The sequence below is a fragment of the Diabrotica virgifera genome, chromosome 7 (genome assembly GCF_917563875.1).
Source record: "Diabrotica virgifera virgifera chromosome 7, PGI_DIABVI_V3a".
NCBI classification, from domain to species: Eukaryota; Metazoa; Arthropoda; class Insecta; order Coleoptera; family Chrysomelidae; genus Diabrotica; species Diabrotica virgifera.
In genome coordinates this window covers 147,898,219-147,925,452 of record NC_065449.1, presented here as the reverse complement: position 1 = coordinate 147,925,452, position 27,234 = coordinate 147,898,219, and the positions used below count along the sequence as shown (strand labels likewise).

At 32.9% G+C, this 27,234-nt stretch overlaps 1 protein-coding gene across 4 annotated transcripts in view; it reads left to right on the top strand.

Moving 5' to 3' along the window:
- Positions 1–27,234, top strand: part of LOC114335387 (dmX-like protein 2) — a 257,436-nt gene that overhangs the window by 148,381 nt on the left and 81,821 nt on the right. For all 4 annotated transcript variants that reach the window (XM_050656400.1, XM_050656403.1, XM_050656401.1 and 1 more), the window contains 5 exons: positions 1,099–1,344; positions 8,005–8,261; positions 8,368–8,505; positions 15,059–15,336; positions 23,906–24,176. In XM_050656400.1, the coding sequence (XP_050512357.1) occupies positions 1,099–1,344; positions 8,005–8,261; positions 8,368–8,505; positions 15,059–15,336; positions 23,906–24,176 (1,190 nt within the window). The remainder of the gene's footprint in view (positions 1–1,098; positions 1,345–8,004; positions 8,262–8,367; positions 8,506–15,058; positions 15,337–23,905; positions 24,177–27,234) is intronic.

The following is a 27,234-nucleotide window of genomic DNA, read 5'->3' as shown; positions in this document are numbered from 1 at the left end:
CTCCAAGCACAGTTTTTCCTAAAAATAAAAATCACAATTTCCAAACGACGATTAATTATAATAGGTACCTATGTGATAAATTTTAAACTGTATTTAATTAATACCTACTAATCAATTTAAATTCCTTATACCTAAATAAATTACACAGAAATCAGTTAAAAAATTAATGCACTGCCTTAATTTGTTTAAATTTAAACAATTATTACACATTATTGACATTATATTTATGCAGTCACGGATTTACACAAAATTTACTTCATTCGACGTCTCTTGCACTAAATCCTTATTGGTTATTTGATAATTATAAAATGTTTAATAAGAATAAAATTGTAAAATAAAACAGTTGTAACATCCATAATTTAGTTTCTATGCTATAGTTAAATATAATAATTGTCTTATAGGTTATATATTTGTCTAAAGTTTAACCACGGATGTAAACAGAATATAACGTTACTCAGAATGCGGTAGTCCACGGATGTAAACAGAATATAACGTTACTCAGAATGAGGTAGTCAACTGTGCAGAAAAGAACTTTGCGGCACAGAAACGTCACTTTGCGGCACAGAAACGTCACTTTGCGGCACAGAAACGTCACTTTTCTGCACACTAATGTCAAATATCTTATACTGTGAGAAAATATCAAGTTTACTAACATAAAACCGTGCAGAAAAGTGCACTTTGAATAGTGGTTGTAGAAAAACAAAATTTCTTTCTTTTGGGTTTCTTTGTGCTTTTTCTTTTGAATATATTTTTGTAAAAAAAGTATCTTTGACTTTAAAAAGTTATATTTAGATAGGAAATTTAACCAGGAACAATTTTTATGTAGACGTTTTTGTACCAAAAGTGCATAGAACTTACCCTAATGTAACCTGTGCCCAGGGACTAATTCACCCATTTCTCAAAAACGCACCCCTTTAAATGGTAGCACTCCGTGGTTTTTTCATATATAGAGATTCATTGACCATATGAAATAATAAAACCCCGTTAACGTTGTAGTTCCTTTCTATAGTACATAATCAATAGCCTAATACATACTATAAGTTTTTTAGTGTAACTTACTGCCATTTTATTAAGATGATGTAAAATGTTTTATTATAGGGGGCCAATTGAGGTACCAGCTTTACATGTGGTTGGAAAAGGAGGTAGAAGCTCTCAGAGAATTGTGCAATTATACTTCGTCCAATGTATCAAACATGCCAGATATAGAACAAAGTCCAGAACCTGAAAACATTGCCAGCGTTGACGCTTCTGGTAAACCTACTCTTCATGAGATATTAGTTCAAGAAAAACTCGATTTCGAAGCCAAAGTGCAACGCGCAGCTAAGAGAAAGCGCTGGTTAAGAGGTATGTTTTATTTTTTTACTTCCTAAAGTACCTACTATGCTTTTTCTCATGAGGATCTTTCAGTGCGCACAGTTTTTCGATTTCTTTCTTACGCATTAAATTATATGTGACAGAAAAAAACGCACGTCGGTGATTACATTTCGTCGGTGACATTTATAACATTTATTTTAGTTGTCAATAGATGGCGCTATAATCGAAAATAAAATAGTTTGCGAATTATATAACATATCTACGAATATAATCTGAACAATTTAAAAGACTATACAAATAAAAGAAAATACCATTTTATAAATGCAATAAACACAATTGATTTGTTTTTATGCCAAATTGCAAATAAAATTTGACAACTGTCAGATTTAACTAAAATGTCATGTCACTAAAATGTATATTATCACGGACTTACCTTTTTTTCTATAATTTGTGACGCACTGAAAAATGCTCATGAAAAGAAGCATAGTCGAAAATTTAAGTACCTTTATATGCGTCATACAAAACTTTCATCTGAACATACATGTTTTCTGTTTCAGTCGAAGACAGGGTAACATATTCAGTCGTTTTTATATGACATTTATTTTAAAACCAAACATTCAAAAGATAAGATAATTAGCGGTAATTACTTGTTAAATTCGTTATCAAAATACACTCACCGGCACAAAATTCCTCCATCCAAAATTTTTGATTAAGTTTGACAATTTATAACTTTATTATTTTTTGTACTCCCATTTTTAAGATTCTTGGATCAGTTTGTAGATGTAGGTACATGTTTTCATGTCGCTCGTTATTATTCCGATAACAAAATTTTTTTGCTTAGATGGCATTATACGGAGGTGAATGGAAGCATGGTATTGTCTTCTAACTTTAAAAAATTCTGTGGAAAATTGGAGGGCTAATTTTGTTACATACTGCTTTTGTATTATCCTGGAGGTATCCCTAAGATTTTGTTTTTTGAATTATCCGAATTAGTCTAGGCGCTAAATAGAGGTCACCGTGTCCTTTTCAATTCTGATGCACAAACTCAACGGTTTCTTATGGATTTTTGGCTGCTGATTACGAATTTCGAGGGCGGATTTCGATCCGAGTGGTCAAAAAATTGTTATAAACAATTTAATTGTTTATAAGGCTCTAGGTCATAAACTAAAAGAGATAAAAGAGAATGTTTCAAAATTTGTTCGTTAATAAAAAACGAAGAAAAAAACGTTTACTAAACTTAAATTTAACAATTAAAACTCAAGATATTGTAAAATTAGTGCACAATGCAAATTGCAAAATAAGTATTTTTCGTAGCTTTATCGATCGTAACTCGGCTTCTACGCATGCAAATGTACTTTAGAAGGTCTCATTAATATGCTTTCAAACATAGTGTGTTAAATTACTTTATCTTCATTTGTTTTAAAGTTATACCCATTTGAAGTAATAATTTTCTTAAAAAAATTGTACATTAAATTGTTTATAAGGGTTTCAAGCAAATTTAAGCTATAAACATTTATACTTTAATTAACAATAATGATAGAAGAACTCAAAAGAAACATGTTGAGCTTACGAAAATGTTTGTAGGTTTATTTTTGGCCAAGATATCGATATTTTAATAGTGCGCTCTGATGCGCAAGATCGGCTCACCGCGTAAAGGTTCACGCGCTAACTTCTCGATGCAAATTATAATTTCTATGTATATATACGTTATCTTCATTTTTAATTTTTGAAGATCCTAATAAAATTTTATCCTATAATTCTTATAATTAAATCATCACACTGTAACCTCGTATCACCTTTCATTCTATTTACGTTGTCTTCTATTTTTTGTAATAAATGAGAAAATAACATTAAAAACTAATATTTCAGAAATATAACTAAAAAGTAAGTTGATATTATTTATTAATACTAATTTTACAAACTTTTTGTTTCATGCATCTGAATCGAGATATACAGGAAATCTCAGCTTTTTTACATCTGCATAAGTTCTTAGAGCAATTTTTACAGTTACATGGTGGTACTAAGTCTATTCTTGTACGCAGTAAAACTAAAACTTTCTGGGGCTTCAGAGTCTAAGATAGATATAATTTATATCATATAGATATCCAGTGGATAGTGGATAGTATCCATATAAAGTGGATCTAGTTCCTTTGCAGCATCATCAAGGCACGTCAATTGTGTGTATGCCGCCACAACATAAATGCTCGTTTTATATGCAGTGATGATGCTGCAAAATAAATCGATCCATTTTTATATGGATATCACATATTGGCTCATTTTCATGCGTAGAAGCCGAGTTACGATCGATAAAGCGTCGAAAAATACTTGACTGTGAGCCGATGTTGCGCCTCATAGCGCACCATTAAAATATCGGTATCTTTACCAAAAATAAACTTACGAATATTTTCTTAAGCTCAAATTATTCCTTTTGAGTTCTTCTATCATTATTGTTTATTAAAGTATAAATGTTTACAGCTCAAATTCACTTGAAACCCTTATAAACAAATTAATGTACAATTTTTTTAAGAAAATTATAACTTCAAACGGGTATAATTTTAAAACAAATGAAGATAAAGTAATTTAACAAACTTTGTTTGGAAGCCTATTAATGAAGCTTTAAAATGAGATGTTCTGAGAGGCTCATTTGCATGCGTAGAAGCCGAGTTACGATCTATAAATCTTCGAAAAATACCTATTTTGCAATTTGCATTGTGCTCTAATTTTACAATATCTTTAGTTATAATTGTTGGCTTTAAGTTTAGTAAACGTTTTTTCTTCGTTTTTTACGAACAAATTTTATTTGAGACATTCTTTTTTATCTCTTTTAGTTTATGAGCAAGAGCTTATCAGCAGCAAAAAATCCATAAGAAACCGTTGAGTTTGTCCATTAGAATTGAAAAGGACACGGTGACCCCTCTGGCGCCTAGACTAAATATCTCTTTTCTTTTAAAAGCTGTTAATAGAAACACTGCTTTAAAGGTTTACTTAATTAAAAATATCAAACGCACTAAAATTAACAACCCAAAACAAAATTAACAACAAAACAAAACAATCTAATAACTGGTATGTCCACCTCTCGCAGCAACGACTGCTCGCAATCTGTTTGGCATCGAATAAACATAATATGTTATCCTTGCCTGGGGAATAGCCCGATCTTTCTCTACCAGGGCCATAACTGTACCAAATTTTCTGGAGGGCTAGGAGACGGCGAATAGCTATTTTTAATTCATCCCATAAATGCTCAATAGGATTGAGATCTGGGCTGCATGCGGGCCGTTCTAATCTTATCAATCCAAACTCTATTTAAGATATTTATGTTTGTGAGTCAATCAGTGTTTTTATTTACAAAAAATTGTACAGCTCTTACAAGAAAAGAGATATTCGGATAATTCAAAAAGCAAAATCTTAGGAATATCTCCAGGATAATACAAAAGGAGTACGTAACAAAATCAGCCCTCCAATTTTTCCACAGAATTTTTTAAAGGTAGGAGAAAATACAACGCCTCCATTCATCCCCGTATAATGCCATCTAAGCAAAAAAATTTTATTACCGAAAGAATAACAAACGACACCAAAATTTGTACACTTCGCGTCATATAACACTGGTACACCTTTATTTCCCAATGTAAACCTGTGTTCAGACTGGACACAATAATGGTTCGTGAATCACTTCGTTGTTGCCATCACAGATAACGGAATTGCACTAAATCTAAATACAAAAAATAACGTTTAAAAAGGTTATAACGTTTTTAAATTGGTATTATTTTTATTATGAACAATTGACCATCATTGAAGAAATCTGGGAAACCTTGGCCGAAGATGAAAATTTATCACTTTTTAGCTGATGAATATTTATGCTTTTAGCTGGTTTGATATAATATTTCCGTTGAACTGACAACGTTGCCCTAGAAATTAGAATGACAGATATGACAAGATCAACTTACACAACTTGAAAAACGCGATTTTCGGTTATAAGAGTTGTACCAGTTTTTGATGACGCGAAGTGTACCTATAAACTGATGCAAGAATCTTAAAAATCGGAGTACAAATAATAAAGTTATAAATTGTCGGTGGCGGAATTTTGTGCCGGTGAGTGTATATTTACAAGCTACATATCGGACTTTCGTAAAACTCGGGTATATGTGACGGTATTTGATACATAAATAATGATAATAAACGACGATCGAATGCATTAGGAATCGGATTTATTTAGTAACGCGAAATAGATATATAAGGAGAGAAAATCTCGCTCATCTCGCCAGAAGCTAAGAAAATGGCAGGATCGCTTCGCTCAGTTCGCGTAGCTTAAGATGGGGTTGTGACTCATCGAATTCAGTCAGCTCGCCAAGACGACGGGTTCGGAAGGTTTCGGAATATGGTCGGAATACGTTTAACTCACCTATTATACCTCGATGATTATTCTCCGTTCAGCACACAGAGAATAATTAAATGCACGGTACACGTACAGACGGTATGCAGAGGCGCATCTCTCTCGCTGGTGTGACGTCACGCGCGAGGAGAATGTTTTGTAAATGCATATCATTTTAGGAGATACGTTCCAGTTTTATCGAATTTAAAATGAAAGCGTCTGATTTTTTTATTAAAAATGATTAGAGAAAATAGTTTTATGTACTATTATTATTCCTAGGGATGTAAAATCTGTCCACTTAAACGTTGTTCATTAAAAATGTACTTAATTATTATTATTTTCGAGGAAATACGTCTAAAAATAATAAGCCTTGATTATTAATTCAAGAATACTATAAATACTTTTTTGCAGTATTGTCTTAATAACCTGATGAAATGTTTTCTCTTTTAAATTGCCAGGTAATTAAAAAACATTTTCAAGAAAAGAAAACATTGATGTTATAAATTTAAATAATACTATTAGTTATATCGTCCTACCGAAAAAAAGAAATGCAGACATTTTATAGAATAATTTATTGGTTAATTTTGACATTTTCTTCTCTAGGCTCCTTTGAGCATTTTTAAACTAATTTTTCTATTTAACTCTCGTAGCCTAATATAACTTCGAGTTTTAGCGAAGTAAAGGACAACTTCGTAAGGCACTGATGTAGTTGTTATTTGTAACATTGTTTTATCAGCTAATTTGTGAAAAATGTTCTCCTCTTTAGATAAAGAGTTACCATGCATCTTATGGAACTCCGTCTCCAGTTTCAGAGCCACTTCCCACAAATCATCATTTGGATGTAAAAGAGAACCTTTAGAGACAGCTTGTATCCAGTCAGGGGCTCTTTTCATGTCTCTATTAATGTTGAAATTAATTGTTCATCACATGTTGGAAGCTGTGACTCCTCAGTAATCGTCTCTATGTTCTTTTTATGTGCTAATGTACAACTTGAAATACTGTTTGATGATTTTATAATATCTTCCACCTCTTCTCTACGTCTTCTTTTTATGATTCTCAGTGTTCTTTCCTCAGATTTTCGCTTTAGGTCAGTATTTGATGAGCCTCCAGGTAAGTTTAGAGTAGGTACTGAACCTTGTAGAGATTCATCAGCCTTTAAATGACGAGCATTCTTTGGAGAGTAATTCAAAAGCCTTTGTTTCAGAGGAATTTCATAATGTTTTTCTTCAAAATGTATTGAGCAAATCGTTACTAAAAAAGTTAAAGTTACTTATACATAGTAAAATAGAGTGATGAGCGCGCTAATAACCGGCAAAATAGCTCAAAAGATGGAAAACATAATACATTGCGAAACAAAAAGAGATGCAACTAGTGAAGGTGGAAATTATCGTTATAAACGTGTAAATTAACATTACATTACATAGTTTCCCACCTTTAGACGTCCGTGACAGGAGTATTTTATAAAATTTTACTGTCACAGTGACAGTTGTCATACTCCTCTGATACGTCTAAACTATGTAATATAATGTTAATTTAAACGATTCTAACGATAACTTCCACCTTCTCCAGTTCCATATCTTTTAGTTTGGTAATGTATTATGTTTTCCATCTTTTGAGCTATTTTTATTTATTAGCACGCTCATCATTGTATATTATTATGGATATAAATATTTATTTAATACAGCTCTTTTTTGATATCTTCTTATTACTTATTTTTGATATTATATGAATTTTTTATAAATATGCATTTTAGAATTAATTCCAAACTTAACATTTTTTAAATTAATTTTATCTTCTTTCCGACAATCGATTATCCATTGTTTCGACAAATTATCTGTCTTTGGAAAGCTGAAGTATTTTATTTTCGTACCTTTTGTACTTTGATTACAGTTTTTGCAATTATATACGGCACAATTCGGCATTGTAAATTTATGCCAGAACCACATGATACCAAAAACAATACAAATAATAAATTGAATATTAATACGTTCAATAATGTCTAATAATTAAAAGTAACAAAATATATTCTCCGCTCAGTAAAACTATAGGTGTAAAGAATTTCACAAATGCATGTAAAAATGTATCTGCAAGTCAAGTGGCAAGTGTGTGGGTTCCTCGAAGCTGACGTCGTGCGCGAAACGGTCGGAATTAGGTGCCAAAATCGGCATACCGTCTGTACGTGTACCGTGATTAAATGGATTTCCGTTTATTCTTTTATACTGTCAGAGACGGTGTAAAAACACGTTTTGCTTAATACATAGGCCTACTCTAGTCGAACAAATTATATTATTGTCACAAATATAATAAGCCTTATCTTTTAGCCAACGAAACTTTGTTACGCACCTTATTAAGTTACTGTTCGCTTCATGGTGCTACTGGTGGCTTGGCATCCGTACGAATGGAATTAATGTTATTGCTACAAGAACTACAACAAGAAAAAACTCATCAACAACTTCTTAGTCCACTTCCATTCCCTACAAGTCTGCCACTCTTAGCTGCCAGTGTTGCTAGTAGTAAAACTGTTGTTGCTGATCCCATCAGATATCTGCAGTGTTTGACACATGACATGTTACAAACAGTAAGTTAAGTTCTAGATCAATCAGTTTAGATTTTGTAATGAAACATTAGTTGCTAGTGCATATTGACCATTTGTAATTGTTTACATAAGTAATATTTCATTTTAGTTGATGGAGTTACAACAGCCACATACTGGACAGAATCAGTTACTAGTCATAAGAGATCTAGCAATAGCATTATCTGCTTGCATTTATCAATCACTGTGTGATTCAGATACCTTCAAAAATTCTTTGCAAGAAGCTCAGGTAACTATAAACGTTAATTTAGATAGAGAAACGACTTGGTAGAGCTGTATACAGTCCGTCTAATTTACTTACCGTTGCATGTCATTATCTACGCCAGAGATCTAAGTTGACATAGTTGCCAAAGTATAAAAAAATCCTGAATCCATTTTAAATCAAATAGATCACATAATTATTGTAAACGTGGATTATACAACAAAACAAATTAATATTCAATGTAAATAAGTAAAAACTTAAGAAATAGAGAACAAGAATTTAGTTTTTAAGATTTGCAGTGTAAGCGTTTTTGCACTGCATTGTTAATAATTAAAAAACGGCTCCGAACTCTTGGCATGAAGCCGGTAGGTTTCTTTGTATATGTCTACAATAACAACTAAAAAAGTTGATACCTCGATTATTCCAAGTCGTGATAACATTAGGTGAAATTTATATTTTTATAGTAGAGGATGTTTTTATAGTAGAGTAAATAATAAAAACAGTAAATATAATAAAACAGATATTTATAGTAAAGAATATAAACAAATATGAAGTGTCATCACCGAAACTGTCAAATAAATGTTACCAATTTATTTTAAAATGTCACCTTCGTTCGATTACAGTTACAGTGTGATTCGAGTAAATGTGCTTCATAAAAACGCTTTATAATCCATTTATACAAATTAAATGAAACATATTATTGTGTATTTCTTTAGGTTAACATTAATAGAAATCTTCAAATATTATTTCTACGCGTATATAATAAAATATGTCTAGTGGCTGTAATTCCAGTGTATTCGGCAACGTGATTCTAAAAAAGAACACACCTACCACCTAAATTATTCGTGTTGGTATCATGCGACGTCAAAGGCTATGACGCGGATGACGTGCAACGGTTAGTAAATTAGATGAAGTATAGATAATTATTGTACCGTTTTTCAAGTAACCTAAGCAAATAATAATATTATTTCATCATCATCATCATTGGCTCTACAACTCATGGCGGGTCTTGGCCTGTTCTAGAATCAGTTTGCATTCCTTCTTATCCTTCGCTTCGGTTTTCCAATTTCGCAGTTTTAACAATAATATTGTAACAGTCCCACACGTAATAGAAAATAAAAGCCTAAACGGTGGTGTTATTTGTATAACAGGAAAAGGGAATAGAAATTTGACAAGATGTTGATATGTCATATTAGGGGATATGAAGAACAATGAAGAACAATTGTCCACGGTAGCTCAAGTCTCAGAGATCTAAGGGAAGTGGATTTTTAAGGGATGTTAATAGTATACTCTTATTAGCTTACAAAAAAAAAAAATAAATAGAAAAATCAAAATAAGAATGTCAAAAAAATAAAATAAAATATTGGGCGCCACTGGTTACCTAAAGGGAACCAAAAATTATACAAAAAATAGAAATAAAGGAAAGATAGATAAATCAAAATAAAACAAAAAAAACATAGTCAAATAAAAAATATATAAAATACTTTTTTACAGCTAATATGGTGTGACTTACCTTGTTTACTCTATACTATACTCAGCAAATTCTTTATTGTTCTTACGATTCAAAAGAGAAGGAAAAAAGAGAAATAATAAGATGGTATTTAACAAATAAAACATTATTTATTAAAACAAAAAATGAATTTACGAATCTGTGATCTCATGGTGTTACAAATTGAGATCGAGATTACCAAACAAAAAAAAATGAAAGAAAAGTTCTACATAACAAAAAATTATACCTTGTGTTACAATCATTGTCCTGGTTCTTTTGGTGGTCGAGTCCAAGACGCGATTTCACTTCACTTTAAAGTCACTTTATAAATGATTGATACAGCAACAGTACATATTTGATGGAACCATAGTTCATAAGAAAATTTATAGAAAAATTCAGCATTGTCTCAATAAATTAGCACTTAGGTACTCGAACAAAAATATTTAAAAAAAGAATTTTGTTATCTAGTTCATTAACAGGAACAAAAAATACTAGTAAACTTTAGGCTTAAACTGGGATGTTGAACTAGTAATATCAAAAGAAAATGTCTTAACTTCTGCTTGCATGAAAGGAAATATGGTACCTACCAATAGTGGTACAAAAACATTGCGTTCGCTTAGAAACAGCTGAACGCAGTGGCCTGCAGATTGCTAAAGCCATATTGGAACAAATTTAAACACAAAAACTTCTGCCACAAAATTACACAAACTTAACTGGAACTTCACTCCATGTTTGCCGGTAACCGCATTTGCGGCCCGAGGCACCGGCAAATTTTCTCTCTGCCAGACAAAACTTAACTTGATGGCTGCCCTAATGGAACTTTTCTTCTCTCCTTCAACTCTAACCAAAACGCCCTTTCCAAAATCATCACACGATCTACCTAATCGACAACTCATCGACCAACTACAGATTCAAAACACTCAATCTATCAAATCTTTGCCAATAAGAAGTTGCAAATTACGCTTCAAGTTGAACCCTCTGGCGTATACCAAAAACAGCTCATCCAATCAATGAAAAGAATACACAAAGAGACCTCAATATTTCACTCCACCCATTTTTCTCACCAAAAAAAATGCTTAATTGGACGTAGTCACAGCGAAGGCCCGTTCTCATGGAAAATGCTTAAGGCAGCTATAAGAACACTTGTTAGATTATATAAACACACTCAGAGTGATTTAATCTTTATAAAATAAACATAACATCGACACCCTGGCATATTTCAGTCTCCAAAATAATTTAGCTCTTTGTCGGCGAGCTCCCATAAAACATCATTGAGACACTCAAAGACAATCACGTCATATTCTGCATAAAGACATACCGTTTTTCTCAGTATAGTAAATACTCGAGGCACTTGTCTACGTCGAAGATAAACAAAACAATATCGGATGATCCAATTCACCGCTAAAATCCTGAGAACCGTACAATCGACAAAAACACACATCATGCGGGGAAATAAGAATTTATCGACTCGATCACTGCGAGAACGAAAAGAACTCACAAATCCAATCCCACACAGAACGCGGTCCCAACGAATATGATATATAGGGTGTAACGAAAGTGTTAAAAATGTAAACGTGATCGAAATTTAAAATAACTTTGGTACCGTTATAATATTATAATATTATTTAAATCCCAATGTCGCCATCACCTTCTTGCTGATCGCTTGGTATTCTTCACGGCTTTTACTCCACTACTGATCTCTCTAAAGTTTATAAATGAACTCTTGTTTTATCATCAGTTATGTCTCGGCGAAAAAATCTTAGTATTGTTCTGAAGCTATTTTTGTGTGGCATATTATGCAATTTATTATTTTATTGGGAAATAAGCCATAATTTAAGTTAAAAATGAAATTTATTGACGTTTCTACTTCCACTTTGGAAGTCGTTATCGAAATACAAAATATGAATAAATTAAACAAATTTTGTTTATCTTGCTTAGTATTCTTCTTATAATTTAATTTAATATGACTCATTCATATTGGCAATTCAGATATTTATTATACATTGTAAAGTAGACGACGTTAAAATGATATTGCCAATATTTTTATGAGTTGCGTTCCTGGGACGACTTTATTGAAAGATAGTTCATTCGATTACATGAAATCAACTTTAACATAAGAATATCCGTCACAAAAATTATAGCTATAGCATGTGATTTGTCTTTAAACATAAGATGGTGACAATAAAATTCTAGTGCTAGTGATTCCATAGTAAATTACGAGGAAAAACCAGGAAAAAACCTCAAGATACTATCCCGACATGGTAAATATTTGGTCTTACATTCAGTTTAGTCTCAAAATTAACACCAAACTCTGATTTTATATGTACAGACGGAAAAATGAAAGAATACCCATGAACAATCACATCAATCACATATTATTCAGATTATTAATAATCTATCTCTCTCATTTGTTATTTATGGAAAAAAAAACAACAAATACAAAATATGTGATTGATGTGATCGTTCATGGGTATTCTTTCATTTTCCGACTGTATGTTATTTTAAAATACAAATAATATTAAAAATACATAAATATATAAATAATACTAAATCGTGGTATTTTCTTTCTATTCATTTCTTCTTTTAATATGGGTAAAATTTGTTTAATCTATTAATATTTTGTATTTCGATAACGACTTCCGAAGTGGAAGTCGAAACGTCAATAAATTTTGTTTTTAACTTAAATTGTGGCTTATTTCCCAATAAAATAGTTAATTAAAAAATCTTTTATTTGTGTTTTATGAATGCCAAAAGATTCTCCTGAATGTACACACATGACCATTTTTGGTGGACAGTCAGCCAAAGCAGTACCCATCGGTAGAATTTCTTTTTTATATCCAACCTTTCGTGTATATGTTTATCAGATCAATTGACATAACTACTGCTAACGAAGCGGTAGTCTGGCCATAAATAGCACCTAGTGTATCTTTTATTTCTGTGTTCCTTCCCTTTCTTTCAATAGGGGAGTGCAATTAGAACGAAAACATGCATTGTTTCGGATAAAATCAAACAAGCTTATATTTTTCTAAAACTTTTTTTGTTAGTTTATATACGTGTTAAAGTAAAAAGTTCTACTCGCAGATTTGGCCGATAATTGTTTATTAATAGTTTAAACAATAACGATTGTTTTGTAAATAATTTTAAAAATATCGTTAAATTCATCATTTTACTTTGATCAAATATGTTTCTATTTTGTTTTTGACTATGCTGAATCCGAATATGGCATTGCAATTTGAAAATTCTTATACAGAAGCTCTTATACAGTATGTCTGCGTAGCTAGGAACCACCATGGAAAACTTTTTATTATCAATTTTACGAAAAAAAAATATTCTTCATAAAATGCTCTGGACAGTCAAAAATCTAAAACTCAACCATCAGATATCAAATTTTATCAATTTTATACGAGTTATGTCAAAAATATGAGCAGACATACTGTATAAGAGCTAAAAAAAAATTTTTTTTGCTAAACATTTATTATTGTTATAGCTATTAAATGTATTTTAGGTAAGTTTTACAGATCACTTTGTATAAATATTTTTTTAGCTGGTAATTTTCGGTTTTTGTATTACATTTTTGTTATCTTACTTAATTTTCTCAAAAAGAAATAGTCTATTTCATTTCTAAAGTAAAATAATTTAGTGCATTTTAAAGATTACATCCTAAGCTTTAAAAAAGCACTTATAAAACTAATAGATCTGTTCATACTTGAGTAATACCGTCTTTAAGTGGTGGTAATTCTATAAAACTACGAAGATTTCAAAAATTACATTTTTTGAGACGTCATATCATTTAAATTAAACTTTTGAGATTTTTTTTTAATGAAACATCATTTAGTAAGATGCTTGAAAGGTAAGTTGTGCAAAATTGAGAGTTTTATAAGAAAAATTGTACTTATTAGTTACACATTTTTAAATCATTTTTAAACAAAATTCATGTAAGGCTCACTTACCGCCCCCACCGTACTTATGCCCATACATTTTATTTCTTTTTATTATAACAATAAGATAGCTTAATTATTCTTCTTTCATGTTCAATTTGTAAAATTTCATTTGATCCATTAGTTAAAGAATTACATTAAAATAACTCAACCGTGCACTTCGCCGTACCCTAGTTTACAGTGCGCCAATGTTTGTGAGAAGGGTGACTTTAGCGTTATAAATAAAAAAATTATAGAATATACAGATTTAATTTTAGAAAATTCTTTATATAAGGTTTTTTTGTAAAATTTTCTGAATTTTTCAATGGTCAAGTCAGTTTTTTTTTCTAAAATTTATATTTTCGGAGTTATTTAAAAAAACATATAATTTCGTAGTTCATTTGTTTAATAAAAAATGAAGCACCCACTTCTCGAGTAGAACTTTTTGATATGTTGTTTATTAAACATTTCTTAATGAAATTACAAAAAGTTCTATCTTGTTTGATTTTTTCCGAAGTGAAAATCTATATGCACTCCTCTACAAGTGAAGGTACTTAAAGATATTTGAGTTTTTCTTGCTTGGTTTTGACAACTATTAAAACCAAACTAAAATTTTGACAGACGGCATGCGTGAAACGACAGTCAAAACTGAGAGCGACTGAGATACATGGATGTCAAACCACCCTCTACCTCGTTTTTTAAATAGGAGGAGTAAACTCAAATGAAAGATTCACACCTAATAATGTCACTAGAAAAATCTCCAAATTCATCTTCTTTTTGGTTTATTATATCGGCCTTCGACGGTAATCCATAAATATTATATTATACTAATACATCGCTAGAGTTCTAAAAACAAATGTCTTTTTATATAAACGCAGATTAAAAATTAAAGGAGTAACACACAGAAAACACAAAAATTCTTCGAAATAGCATAATTAACCTATGCATTTTAAATGACAATAGTGTCAAAATTTCATAATTTAGTGGAGTAAATTTGCCTGCGATCGGACCAATTACAAACAAGCATTACGGCGCGATAAATTTGAATTACGCCTGCTATTTAAAAAACGAGGTATAGTAGAGTTTAGTTTGGAATAATTTCAACGTGTCAATATAATTTCAATATGATTTTTTGTATATACATATATTTTTCTTATTATAATATTTTTCTTAGGAGATCGGCGCCACATTCTTAGTAGGTCGAAAGAGACGGATATCTGTTAACGAAGGCCATTCTATAATAACCATTCCATCTAAGTGGCCGGGTGTTACGAGTTTAAGATCTCTCCTGGCGAGGGAAAAAGATGACGACACCCCCAGGCTAACTGTTATCCTCTGTGAATCTTTTACAGCTGTGTATCTGTCCTTAGTATTGTATGGGCTGGTCACATATGATTGTATTATTTTGTTCCACGTAAATGCGCACATATTTGATTCAGACGTGTGGGGAAAGTAAGTATAAGTTTTAAGTTCCTTATTAACCCAAGTAGCAATTTGTCGACGCGACAACGTTGTCTACCGCGTGGCAACGTTTTGTTACAACGTTGTTATTGTCTAGAAGACGACCCAATTCTGCACTAATTTGGTGGACGATTTTTGAGTTGTCTTGACGTTGCCTAGGCAACCTTAAGTGTTGCATAAGACAACTGAAGCGACTATAAAAAGTGACTGCGTGCAATGGTTGCTCAAAGAGTCGGGCTGGTTATGTTTTTTTACCTATATAAAAAGTAAACTATTTTGACAGCATATCAGGTATTTAAATTTATATAAATACATAAATAAGGACTTACACAAAATTACCTGATGTGAAATTTATAAACGCATCTCAGATTACCGTCAAATATGGATATTCCACCTTTAAAAAATCTAATTTTAATATAAAAGCCAGAATTTATGTTAAAGATGTTTTGTATAAATTTAATGTATTGATGGTGCTTTTAAAGGTATTAGAAAATGCCTGCATTTTTTATATTTTGTGTTTTTATTTTCTTTACATCCCAAAAAACCAAAATGTGGACCGACTATCCCAACCACTTTAGAACGCACCCTCTTATTGGGTGACAGAGGTCATGTGACCAGTGCAATGAAGTGCATCATTCTCCTTAACAGCGTTGCCACATTTAGTAGATATCTACTGTTTTGGTATATTTTTGATATTATTTAAAAAATTCTAGTAGGCAATGTTTTTTTTAGATGTTTGGTATATTTCCATATTTTGTTATCACTAAAATAAAATTTGCTTTTTAATAGTATTCACCCCATTTCTAAATTAATTTTCAGACATTTTGTTACAATTTCCCAATGTCATTACCGAAAATAAGATTCAGGACGTAGATGATGATAATAGATGGACAGAGAAATAAAACTGGTAAATACCAGATCTAAATAAGGAAATCTTCATATAATTGGTTTGGAGAATTTTCAAAATGATTGTAACGCTCGGTTTCATAATCAGTTAAGGATTTTAAATTTTAAGTAAGTTGGTACCTACCTTTATCACAATTCATATATGGGTAAATGTCAATTTTAAAGTGAACTTTACTTAATGTTTACTTTAAGTTGATTATGAAACCGGGCGATTTTGACAGGTAACCGTTAACACAGATTTTACTGTATTTACAGGGCCTAAAAAGAATCTACTGATTTCTATTGATTTTTTGAAAGCAAAACTACTATCCGCTGCAAGATAATTCGGATGGAATTCAGACAAAATATATACAAAAAGTACATATTTTGTCGGAGTTTCAGCCAAATTATCTTGCAACGGATATAGTACTGAAAGAGTAAGAACTGGCCTGTCAACCCTGTCTAGCAAAGCTGATACAAAGATTTAAGCTTATCAAATCTACTGATAAAACAATGGACAATGGAGAAACCAGCTAATAAAAAACAAATAAGCAGGTTGTTAAATAAATCGAAAATTTCCAGCAAAATTAAATATAAAATAATAAGAAAAAAGTACGGTTATAAAGTAAATTCTTTTTTTGCTCCTGAAGTTGCCGTAAACGTGTCACACATCTATAGAACTATACGTAAAGGCCCTGGGGTCGTGAGAGACAACTACCTAGTCGGCCAGAAAATCCATGGGCGTAAATTAGTTTAGCATTATAACGTTTTTAAGTAGTTGCGATTGTTGAAAAAACTTAACTGTGATATGTAGTTGTCACAATAGTAATAACTTAGTTGCCCATATAACTAAAGATATTACTTAACGTTGTAACATCGTAATGTCAGTCGGGCTAGGGGTCGTTGGCCGAAACAACTGAAAGTCCACTGTGGCAACGTTATATACAGTGCATTTGTTTGTACTGACAACCAATGCGTCTAAAAATTGCTACTTGGGAACCCATTAAGGCCGAGAAAATTTTTTGTTTTCGACAAAATTTATTAAAAATCGTTAAATGTAACAGTATTCTGTACAAAACGTAACAATAAATTTTTTTGTAGATGAAATAATTATTGAGAAAAAACTGTTCCCATATGGGACCACTAGGCGCGAACCCGATATATGTTCGTTAAAAGTTACTTGGTAAGAAAAGTGCGAAAACAATCAATACAAAGGACCACATCATATTTGCAGCACATTGTTCTCCCTCAACTTAAAAATCCAATCCGTGCGCATCTTCTTCTTTTGTTTAACCATAAAATATTTAATCCTTCGTGCCAAATATCTCCAATTCGAGAGTCACTTCTTGCAGCTGTGGACACTCTTCCTGGAGGTTTCGGTAGGATTTTATGTCTTATTAGATACATTTGGATAATTGCCCATGTAAATTACAATTGGCTAATGGTACGACCAGATTGCCTATACAACTCCCATGCATTTTTAATGTTCGCGTCCACTAGGTATGTAAAAATAGGCCAATACCATTTTTTTGGAACGGATTCCAATTCGATAGCAAGATAAATATATATATTCGATAGCTAACCATCAAATCAGTGCCACCCATATTATTATTGTATTTTGAAATAATATTTTTGGCCTCGGAACAACAATGTTCTTTTATCCTGTCTTGAAAACTTTTTAACAGGTCTAGTTGGTGTAATCTAAAAAGTTCTAAAGGCCTTAAACCAGCATATTTTGAGTTATCAGACTCTGGAAAATCATATACTGTAGAAACCAAATGCCTTTCTTAGCAGAAATCTGCATTTTGCTGCCACGTGAACCTAATTAGACCTCCATCAGTTGGCACATATTGAATTGCTCTGCTAGTACGGGGTGGATCTAAGTGGTTTCTTCTACGATCGTGTCTTCAGCAGTGCTTTCGATTCTAGTATCATTCGAAAAACAATTTCCGCGCCCGAAGACAGCTGGTTACGATTTAGACTATTAGTAAAACCTGCATCATCTTCATCTGCCGAATCTTCGTCTGTCAGATTGTTAGTATCTGGAGATTCTATGTAAACGGCAGAAACATCGTTATTACTTTCGTTTTCCTCTAAACTATATCAAGACCACAGTATAAAGAGGGACAGTAGAACCACTCTCCGAAAAATTGGAAGTAAAATCTGTAGTCGCGCATGGCGACCGCGCAATGTTCTTAGTCGCTTTTGCCCCACTCTCGCATTGCTAGTCGCATAGAAACGTACGGGTTTTAACATGGAAAACCCGCATCCACCACTGGTGAATTATCAATTGCGTACTGTCGGTATTACTTCTTGAGATCAAAGTGCCGACAGAGAAGTGGTTTTACTGTCCCTCTTTATACTGTGTCAAGACCTTCTTTCAAAGAAATTCTTCTAAAAATAAGAAAAGTAAAAAAGAATAGTGAAAACAACATATCCAGCAAACCGCCTAGCAGTTCCATTTGGGAACACCCCATATTTTTGGCCTAATTACGAAAATACTAAAAGATGAAATATCATAAAAACCCGTACAAGGTATTTATTAAAGTTTGTAGAAAATCTTTTGAAAATAAAAACGAGGATCCTAGTGCAAAAAGTAATAAATAAAATACTTGAGATTCTATGTAAACGGCAGAAACGTCGTTATTACTTTCGTTTTCCTCGAAAGCTATATCAAGACCTTCTTTCAAAGAAATTCTTCTAAAAATAAGAAAAGTGAAAAAAATAGTGAAAACAACATATCCAGCAAACCGTCTAGCGGTTCCATTTGGGAACACTCATATTTTTGGCCTAATTACGAAAAAACTAAAAGATGAAATATCATGAAAACCTGTACAAGGTATTTATTAAAGTTTGTAGAAAATCTTTTGAAAATAAAAGCGAGGATCCTAGTGCAAAAAGTAATAAATAAAATACTTGAGATTCTATGTAAACGGCAGAAACGTCGTTATTACTTTCGTTTTCCTCGAAAGCTATATCAAGACCTTCTTTCAAAGAAATTCTAAAAATAAAAAAAGTAAAAAAAGAATAGTGAAAACAACATATTCAGCAAACCGCCTAGCAGTTCCATTTGGGAACACCCATATTTTTGGCCTAATTACGAAAATACTAAAAGATGAAATATCATGAAAACCTGTACAAGGTATTTATTAAAGTTTGTAGAAAATATTTTGAAAATAAAAGCGAGGATCCTAGTGCAAAAAGTAATAAATAAAATACTTGAGATTCTATGTAAACGGCAGAAACGTCGTTATTACTTTCGTTTTCCTCGAAAGCTATATCAAGACCTTCTTTCAAAGAAATTCTAAAAATAAGCAAAGTAAAAAAGAATAGTGAAAACAACATATCCAGCAAACCGCCTAGCAGTTCCATTTGGGAACACCCATATTTTTGGCCTAATTACGAAAATACTAAAAGATGAAATATCATGAAAAAACCCGTACAAGGTATTTATTAAAGTTTGTAGAAAATCTTTTGAAAATAGAAACGAGGATCCTAGTGCAAAAAGTAATAAATAAAACACTTGAGATTCTATGTAAACGGCAGAAACGTCGTTATTACTTTCGTTTTCCTCGAAAGCTATATCAAGACCTTCTTTCAAAGAAATTCTAAAAATATGAAAAGTAAAAAAAGAATAGTGAAAACAAACATATCCAGCAAACCGCCTAGCAGTTCCATTTGGGAACACCTATATTTTTGGCCTAATTACGAAAGAACTAAAAGATGAAATATCATGAAAACACGTACAAGGTATTTTTTAAAGTTTGTAGAAAATCTTTTGAAAATAAAAACGAGGATCCTAGTGCAAAAAGTAATAAACAAAAAAACTTACTCGAAACGAATGTCCATATTTTGCCACAAACAAAACCAACCGTAAATTCAAAAATTTATTACACTGGAAAATAGGTATAAAACTAAATTTGAATTGCTCATTCAAGAAAGGTAACCTTGAATTACAAATAGGCCGAATCTCTCTGCGAAATTTTACCTAACAATATGGTAAATAGATTTCGATGCGTACGCAATTTGTTGGTTCCATATGGTACCCGTAGGCGTTAATGGGTTAATACTGTTTCAGGCCATACCAACATGAATTTATTAGGACCTAATAATGTTTTAAATATGACTATTGTGCATAAAGGATATCAATCTAATGAAATCACCAAACATAAATCTCGAACTACTAGGCTGTTAAATAAGTTTTGCGGTTTGATAAGAAAAACACAATTTTATAGTTTGAAATACAGTTTATTATTCAGTTAAGTATAGTTTCCCTGAACATCAATACACTTGTTCCAATTTGGTACCGATTTGGTGAAAAACTCGTTCCACTCATTAATTTTTTTAGGTATCGAAACAGATTAAAGTCGCTAGGGGCCAAATCTGATGAGTACATTGGATGCTCCAACAATTCTAAATGTAATAATTCATGAATTTTAGCCATTATTAAAATGCTCATATGACACGGTGCAAATGATATTTTTGTTCTGCAAACCGGGTCTTTTTTCACGATTTTTTTCTTCAGCTGGTCCAAAAAATTACAATAACATCCATGATTTATTGTTTTACCAGCTTGCAAGTAATCCACAAACAAAATTCCTCTCGAATTCCTCCCCCGTCCCAAAAAACTGATGCTAGCACCTTCTTGGCTGATTTCTGGACACGAACTCGCCTCGGAGCCGAAGAACTAGGTTAACACCACTGGTTTAGCCTCTTGTTTTGATTCAAGTTCATGGTGATAGACCTAAGTCTCATTCATAGTGATGAAGCGATGCACGAAATCTACTTTATCATTTCGAAAACGCTGTAAATGTTACTGAGAATGTCAGATTCGAATGTGTTTTTGTTCCATTATTAGCGAATGCGGCATTGATTGTGAACACAGCTTTCGGAAACGCAATAATTCAGTCAAAATACTGCTTACACTGACCAATAAAATGCCTAGGGCTTCTGATAAATCTCAGTCACTCGACAATTTTATAATACCACATCCTGTATTTTTTCTCCGATTTTTGGTGTTGGTACTGTTTTTGGACGTCCTTGACGTGGATCGTCTTCAAGGTTTGTACGACCTCGTTCAAATTCAGCAACCCATCGTTTTACTATACTAATTGAAGGCAAAGAGTCCTTATACACTTTCAACACTCGTTCATAAATTTCTTTTGCGTTTAAACCTACCAAAAATAAAAATTCAATCACTGCTCGATACTTGATTGTTTCTATTGTAAAAAAAAATACTGTTGTGACACGTCGATGCTAAATAGCTTGTAAACAAAAAACGAATTGACAGATTGGAATGAAATTTCACAAAGGTACATATGAAGAGTGTGCCAACATAACAAAATAAAATTAGGCTAATAGCAACACCCTCTCTTATCGAACCGCAAAACTTATTGAACAGAATAATAAATCGGGAGTCAATATTGGGAGTTGTCCCGAGATTATTCCTGTCAATTAGATATAGCTTTGAAAAAATATTTACAATAAAGATAAGCTACAGTAAAAAGGGGATTCAGATACCAATCTCTCCAAAAAAGTTTTTAAGTGCAGGGATGGACGAAGAGTAAAGGGGAATTGAGCGCTGAGGTATTTTGAGAGGAAAAAGATGCTCTGGTGGTTGTACCCATACACTACATCTCTACAAGCTGGTACACGATTCCAGAATTCTAGAATGTGTATCCAAATAAGCGAATTACGACCGGCCGGTAACAGACGGCTTAAAAAAAACAAGTCAAAACACAAGTTTTGTTTTTAATACAAATTGCAATAAAATACCACTTTCCATAGTAATATTTGGCTAAAACAATCCTGCTACTGTTATTGTTGGCTTGAATTGTATAATAATAATTCTCGACATACAAAAAGCACAAAAATGTGTTACAACAAATAAAAGGCTCTGGGAAGAACTTTAGTTAAATTACTCGCATTAATTAATAATGATAATGAACTATAATGAGGTTCTTTTTGGGTTGTATAGCGCAAGCAGTGAGTAAAAAAAGGTCGATTTTATGCCTAATTAGTGCATTTTTTAATCCTACTCTGTTGTGAAGGGCGATGTCAGGAACAGCTGTCCAGTTCGTGTAACAGCGAAGTTTTTGTATTACATATTTATGAGACTTTGAGGGGGTAAAATATGCACTTTTTGATTCAGATTGTTGCGAAGCCTAAGTGACTTTATAAACTATAGTCATTAAAATTATAAGATTATATTGGATAAACGTTAATTTAAGCTTTTATAAGTTTAATTTGGATCAACTGTTATTGCATAATTAGCGGTTAAAGTTGAAAAATTGTGCAAATTTTGAATGTAGGTACATATTAGATTGAATTGAATACCCAACAAAATACAATTTTATTAAACTAGATCGCTCTATTTGTTGATAATACATGATAATTTGTTTATCCCAAGACGAAAAAATTAAGTAGGCAACAAATTTTTGAAAAAACAAACGAAAACGCCTAATCCAAGGCGTATTCTCTTTTGAAAGACTGTTTCATCACTATAATGTGATATAAAACCTAAAAAATGGTTGTATTTGTTACATTATAAATATGGTTAATTTATTTATAAACATTTAGAGTTGTAACTCCCCTAACCTAACCTAAACCGAGACATCCTCTTTTTAATAAAAATCTTCTACCACTTTATTTATAACAATTAAGAAACGAAATGGGCGTTTATAATATTTAGAAACAGGCTTTATTTTATTAAAAATAAATAATAAGTTTCACTTTCTACGAAGTCAAGGCGTAATCATGGTTGTGAGGGAAATCTTGCTCCAGATGTCGCGGGGCGCAAGAAAATTTGAGTTCGATACTTAATGGCGTAGTTCGGAAAAGTTTGTAATGTATTTTTCAAATAAAGTGTTATTTTTCTGAATCAAAAAGTGCATATTTTACTCCTTCAGAGTCTCATAAATATATAATAACCAAAAAACCACTAATTAATGCATATTATTTCACCCACACGTAGCCACACACGTAAAATCGACATTTATATTCACTAAATATTCTTTTCCGTCGACCGTCCATTTATGATCAATTTTAACACCCTCAAAATCATTGATTAATGACCCCTATTAATGAATGATTTTCTATTAATGAACGATTTCATTATGGGCAACACAACATACATTGCTTGCATAAATTAATTAAACGCTCTGTTACTGGCAGTGACCTGTGGTGTAGGCAACCACACATATACCTATTTATATTCCCACTAAAAAAATTAAAATCAAGTAGCCGGTGTTAGTACTATGTGTCATTGTATGTCATTATTTACTTTATTGTTTAAAATTCTGTGTATTTGAAAAATCAAAAGATGGATATATCTTTATTTCTGAAAAGTACGGTCGACGGAAAAGTTTTGTAACGAACTCGTGAATTAAAATGGCGATTAACAATCTCGAACATTAACGCGCTCGCCCCGCTCACGCGTTAAAATATCTCAATTGTTAATCGCCCTTATTAATACACTTGTTGGTTAAATAACTATTAATGTTGCTTTCTCAGCTTAATGTCCTTGTATTGAGTTGTCTTACGTGTTTCTTACCTTAGACTTTTGCCGATACTATATAATCGGGTAAGATATTTAGGTTTATTTGCTTTTATTATAAATAATCCTGATCCTTTTGCCTGTTTTTAAATTCTAATCTGTTATTTTTCCATGCTTTAGATTATTTGGAGGAGGTATCAAAAAGCTTCTACGCACAGCTAGTCTAGCCGGAAATCATCCTCATCACCCTCAGTATCTTTCCCAACAAAGTGTAAAAACTCCTTCTACCGATGAACCTAATGGACCCGCCACATGGTTGAGTAAACAAAGAGTCAAACTCAATACCAAGCTTTTGGGACAACAACCATCTAAAATGAAGGAGGATAAACCAACTTATAGGGAGCAATTTGTTCCCCCTGAAATGAGCATTTTGGCGTATTTATTACAAAAGGTAAGGGCTCTTATCTGATATATTACGCAATACTAAATAATTACAATTGGTCCAAAAAAGGCCTAACCCCCGACATCCAAAGTAAAAGTTGTCCAAATTGTTCTATAGTAAAACAGTTACACCATTTTGAGCGTCGGGTTTGGCGGGTGGAGGCGGGGGGGAGAAGTCGGTAAATTAGTAGTTTTTTATTAATATTTCTAAAACTATGCGGTTTAGCGTGAACAATGTTCTATACAAAAATATTCTACATTAAATTTGAAACAAAAAAGGTCCTATACATCCTTCTAAAACGAACGACTCCAAAGTTACGGAGGGTGTACATGTAGACATTGTAATTTTTAAATTTTTCAGTAAAATAAAGCTGAACAGAAATAACTAATGGATTTTATTAAACATTTATATTGTGCAATCATATTGTGTAATAACATTGGTTCCAGACATAAAAGAATCATCATGTACTCTAGATTCAGGAAAAATATCGTACATTATTGATGGAGGTCACCTCCTTCATCGTATTGTCTGGCGACGCCGACGCCCAGCTACCTTCCAACAGATTTGCGAGCAATACAGAGACTACGTAACTACTCATTACGGAACGGCGACTGTTGTATTTGATGGATACCAGAAAGGAAATACAAAAGATGAAGAACATTTTCGCAGAGCACGTTCTAGAATTGAAGTAAAAGTTGAAGACTCAATCCATGTAAATAAAACCCAAAGTGAATTTTTAGCTAACACTACTAACACAATTGGTCTTATTTCATTTCTTACAGTGCACTTGCAAATATGTGGTTTCACAGTTCATCAAACATCGGGTGACGATTCAAGAAAGACGTTGAATCTTGTGTTATTGGTGATGACACGGACATACTAGTTTTGTTGACTGTCCACGCACCATCAGAGAATAAATTGAAAATGGTGGTACCAAAGAAAGGCAATCAGCAGGAAAAGTCTACACTATTGATGACAATCAGCGAAGCATTGGGAAAATGAAGGATGTACTCCTTCAAATGTACACCTTTACAGAATGTGACACGGTATCAGCTATCTACAAGAAGGGGAAAATTACACCGTATAGGACAGTGCAAGCCAACGACGTTCTTCGTGGAAAACTTCTAGTCTTCAACGACCCCAAAGCTGACCCCAGTGCAGTAGCGGACGCCGGAAAGCATTTCCTTCTTGCGATGTTTGGTGCCAGGAATATGAAATATCTAGATTGTTTTCGCTACTTGAAGCCTATTCCAAAGCAGCCTATACATTCTTTGCTCAGGTTAGCTGCACTAGCACTACTTCCCACTTTATGAGCTCCCGAGGAATTACTTTCCCTCATAGTGTGTACTTGCAAAGACGACTGCATCCGTAACTGTGAGTGTAGAAAGTGTGGTGAAAATTGTTGGGCAGTGAAAAAGAAAGAGGAACAACGAATGCATGTGGCGGAAATGAGAATGCTTAGATGGATGAGTGGAGTGACAAAAAAGGATAAAAATTAATGCCAAAATGACAGAGCATAGGTTGAGATGGTCTGGTCATGTTCAACGTCGAGACGCTAATCACCCATTACGAAGCATTGCTGAAGTGCAGATTCCTGGAAGGAGTAGGAGAGGAAGACCAAAGAAGACGTGGGGGAGACTATTAGGCAGGACATGTTGGTAAAGGGTATTAATATTGATATGGCCCAAGATACAATTGTATGGAGAAATGCAATTAGGGAAGCCGACCCCGCATAGGGATAAGGCAAAGAGAATGATGAACGCATATCGCATTTATGGGTTTTGAAAAAGCCGTCGGCCGGGTCTATAGACCTGATATGAAAAAACGAGATACCCAATTCACTTTATCAAAGCAATCGATATTATATGCAGAAATACAAATGTCGTGAATAAAACACAGTCAAATGAAAAAACCAGTGATCTGTGCTATCTGACTGTGTCAAACTATCCATTTACGGCACTCATTACCTCATCCTTGGTCCAAATTTCTTCCCCTAAGGTTTTTGAGTTTTGGGAACAGAGTGACTGTAGTTACTCGGGACCAAATGTGGAGGATAGTACTCCACAATTTTTAAACCTGCATCACAAATAGATGAATGTCGGAAAGTACTATAGGTGCATGGTAATGATGGAAGAGCACGCCCTTCCTGAACAATATCCGTCTCTTTTCTTTAAAGGCTTCACGCAATGAAGGCTAGTCCCACAGCTTTGAATTTGCACTTACCAGATACGCCACTAAAGGAATACCGAGCTTTCGATCGTTTCGCCCATCAGAGGACTCACCATAAATGAAGATTGAATTTGAAGATTTATAACGAGATAATTATTTATAATTTAAAAAAATTGTATTTCCATTGGCCGTGAATTCAATCATTCATTCATTAAGCATTACAATTCCTAGGGATTATAGCTAACGCCATGGCGCATGGCGTTCAAAATCCTATTCTTGGGTAAGGTGGATTACTACTCTGTCATTTATAGCTTGCTGTGTGTCTTTGCTGCTGTGGTGACTCTTTTACATTTCTTCCTGTCCTTGCACGAACTTTCCAGTCTTTCACATTCATTGCTCTTATGTCTTCTTCTACATCATCCAGCCATCTTCTTCTGAGTCTTCCTCTACACCTGGGCCATAGTGGTGTCCAGTTAGTTATCCTTCTCAACATATCTGATTGTGGGCGTCTCTGTATATGTCCTATCCATTCTAAGCGAAGATATTTTTTGTTTCTGACTACATTTTCTCTCTTTAATTCTTCTTCAATTTCGGCATTTGTTTTTATTCTCATTTCTCCCAATCTTGTTACATTGTGGCCCAGTATTGCTCTCATTATTCTTGTTTCAAATTTCAGAAGGCCATCTTCCTCTTTCTTGTTAATCGTCGTTGTTTCCATCCCATATGTAACAACAGATCTTATTAAGGTCTTACATTGGTTCATCTTTGTTCTCTTACTTAAAGTCTTGCTTATCAGCAGATTTCTATTCATTCCATATGTTTTTTGGCCTTTCAGAATTCTTTCCTGTGTTCTCTCTTTTCCGGTTTCCCTATTGTTGCTCCCAACTAGCTAAAGGTG